General features: G+C 50.3%; 1 protein-coding gene across 1 annotated transcript; it reads left to right on the forward strand.

Moving 5' to 3' along the window:
* Positions 1-1,791: 1,791 nt before the first annotated feature.
* EI90DRAFT_3146123 (cell division control protein 42) lies at positions 1,792-2,465 on the forward strand (the record flags this gene model as incomplete). Its single annotated transcript, XM_039065378.1, has 5 exons — positions 1,792-1,863; positions 1,916-1,993; positions 2,049-2,178; positions 2,199-2,353; positions 2,403-2,465. 5 exons carry the CDS (start codon positions 1,792-1,794, stop codon positions 2,463-2,465), a joined length of 498 nt encoding a protein of 165 aa, XP_038914337.1.
* Positions 2,466-2,680: the final 215 nt, after the last annotated feature.

The raw sequence follows: 2,680 nt of genomic DNA on the forward strand, positions 1-2,680 counted from the left end.
GCAGCAGCGGCAGCGGGTCAGAAGCGTGAGCCCGGAAAGGCAAGCGGCAAATTGGATCTCACTCACCAGGGGAGCGCGAGATACCAGGCGATAGGGAGAGGGGAAAAGGGATCCGTCAGGGCCCCTTTATAGGCACGACCTAGGTAGTATGAAACCTAAGGTAGTATGGACCTCTCCTCAATAGCGAAAATTCAGTACGTACCTCCACTGAATGGTCCGCTTCGCGCATCTGCGCCGAAAACATTCAGCGTACGACTGAGGCAGCGTGATTTGACCCGTTCAGGCTAAGTTGCGCGATAAATCATGGGAAAACCGCGATCGGTGAGAGAAGGCATGTGAATGCCAAAGCGGTCGCGACTGGGCGCAACAAGCCAGCCAAGTTACTGAGCAGGCATGGACGATTCCGGGAGTCAAGAGAGCGACAGCAGCAGAGGCAGCAGCGATAATGCACGAGTGAGAGTTTGGATACAAAGCAGTAAGCGGCCCAACTCACCGAGAGCGGCACGAATTCAGGTGACAGAGAGGGGAAAAGTGAAGGTGCAGGCGCTCTTTATAAGTGTGGGCTGGACTAACTGTGAGCACTTTCGCGGTGAGGGAGTTTCAGTACGTACCTCTGCTGGTGTGGTCTGTTCCGCGCATCCGCGCCAGAACACCCAGCGTACGGCTGAGGCAAAACCTAGGCTCATTGAGAAGTCAGGTTGCGCGGCAACTCGTGAGTGGTAGGAGCGGCAAAGGGGAGTGGGCAGTGCTAAGACAGAAGCGGCAGGATATGATCGAGCGGAGGAAACCTCAGCATGAGCTGGGTTGGGTCTGATCGTAGCCCCGTGATTAGTCCCGTGAAATGAAACATTAAACAATAAGAAAACCGCGATCGGTGAGAGAAGGCATGTGAATGCCAAAGCGGTCGCGACTGGGCGCAGTCAGGTTTCCCAGCCAGTGGCAAACAAGGGCGGAAACCTGAGGTCAGCTGGGGGCAGACTGCTAACCCGTGATTAGTCTCGTGAAATGAAGACATTAAACAACAATTAAATTCGTAATAGATGGTGTCAAAAACCGGTCGGAGGAGAATGGATTGCTTGTTATATCGTTCGCCAGAGACAAACTGATCGTGGAAAGGAACAAAGCGGAAGTATGCCACTCCCTCATTGCTGCTCTGGGGGCTCGCATTGGGATGTGTGTATGTGAGACTTGATGAGTTCTGCAGAACTCGTTGAGTCACACATGCGTGTTGTTTATTGCCATCCCTGGGCATCGCGGGTTAATGCACCCTCTGAGCCCATACTGGCCGGGGCAGCAGCGAGGCATCTGAACAATCAGGTTGCACTGTGGGAAATATTTCTCGCTAAATGACGAGAATTACTCTGGTAATTGACCATTTACCCAGACTCGTACCCAGTCTGAGGAGCTCCGTGGACGCGCAAAATAATAGCTTTTCCATGTGATTTCTGTATTGAGTACAGAACGTGAGAATAACGATTTAGCGTGAGAACGTTTATTTACATTGCGTAAAAAAGCTATTATTTTGCGCGTCCACGGAGCTCCTCAGACTGGGTACGAGTCTGCCATTTACCATCATTTCAATGGTTTTTGAAGTCTGGTGTTTCACCGAATCAAAATTGCGAGTCAAGGAACCAACTTTTCATGGCAAGTATTTTACTACGCTAGGTGGCATATTCTAGACCACCATGCAGACCATGAAATGTTGTCGTTGGTGATGGTGCTGTCGGAAAGGTATGCTTTGACCTGGTTGCCAAGCACGGCGCAAGGCTGAGCCGCAAGCGGCCAACATTTATGAGATCTCATCAGACCTGCCTCCTCATCTCGTATACCACCAACAAATTCCCAAGCGAATTTCTCCCTACGGTAAGCGCACTACCGACGCGTTGAAATGCCTCATTTTAATCTTGTCTGCCAGGTGTTTGACAACTACGCTGTGACCGTTATGATCGGCGACGATCCCTATACTCTGGGTTTATTCGATACTGCAGGTAATGTCCTACGATTTCGTGGCCTACTTTGTCTCTGGAACCGTGGTTTTTTCCGCTTAGGTCAAGAAGATCGATTATGATTGTTTTCGACCCTTGTCGTATCCCCAGACGGATGTTTTTCTCGTTTGCGTTAGCGTCACATCACTCGCTTCTTTTGAGAACGTAAAGGGAAAATGGTTTCCTGAGGTTCGTCACCACTGCCCACGCAAGTCTACCTGCGAGACGACTCTCAAGTTCTAGAAAAGCTTGCGAGGAAGAAGCAGAGGCCCGTCCAGCCGGAGCAGGGTGAGCGTTTGGCGAGAGAGTTGGGTGTTGTCAAGTGCTCCGCCTTGACACAAAAAGGTCTACAACAGGTCTTTGATGAGGTACGCTCGTTGTTTTGAACTACATTCTCGTTGATGGCGTACATCGCAGGCGATCGTTGCGGCTTTAGAACCTGTTATCGAAAGGACTAAAAAGAAATGCGTCGTTGTTTAACCACTCCTTTCTTTCACGACTTGGAATGATCTGCCCTTTCCATCGATTACCTACACATTACGACAATGGTGGCGCTTGTTTCCGCTCATTCAATTCAAAGGTGCCCTGCATGATCGTGGCAGACCAGCTATGATCTCTCATTAGGACTTCCCAGTCTAGACTCTTGAACTCTCCTTAAACCCTGTTGAGCCTTCGTCGCGCTTGTTTCCATGCTT

This window comes from Cantharellus anzutake (genome assembly GCF_015039405.1).
Source record: "Cantharellus anzutake strain C23 chromosome Unknown EI90scaffold_35, whole genome shotgun sequence".
Classification (NCBI taxonomy): Eukaryota; Fungi; Basidiomycota; class Agaricomycetes; order Cantharellales; family Hydnaceae; genus Cantharellus; species Cantharellus anzutake.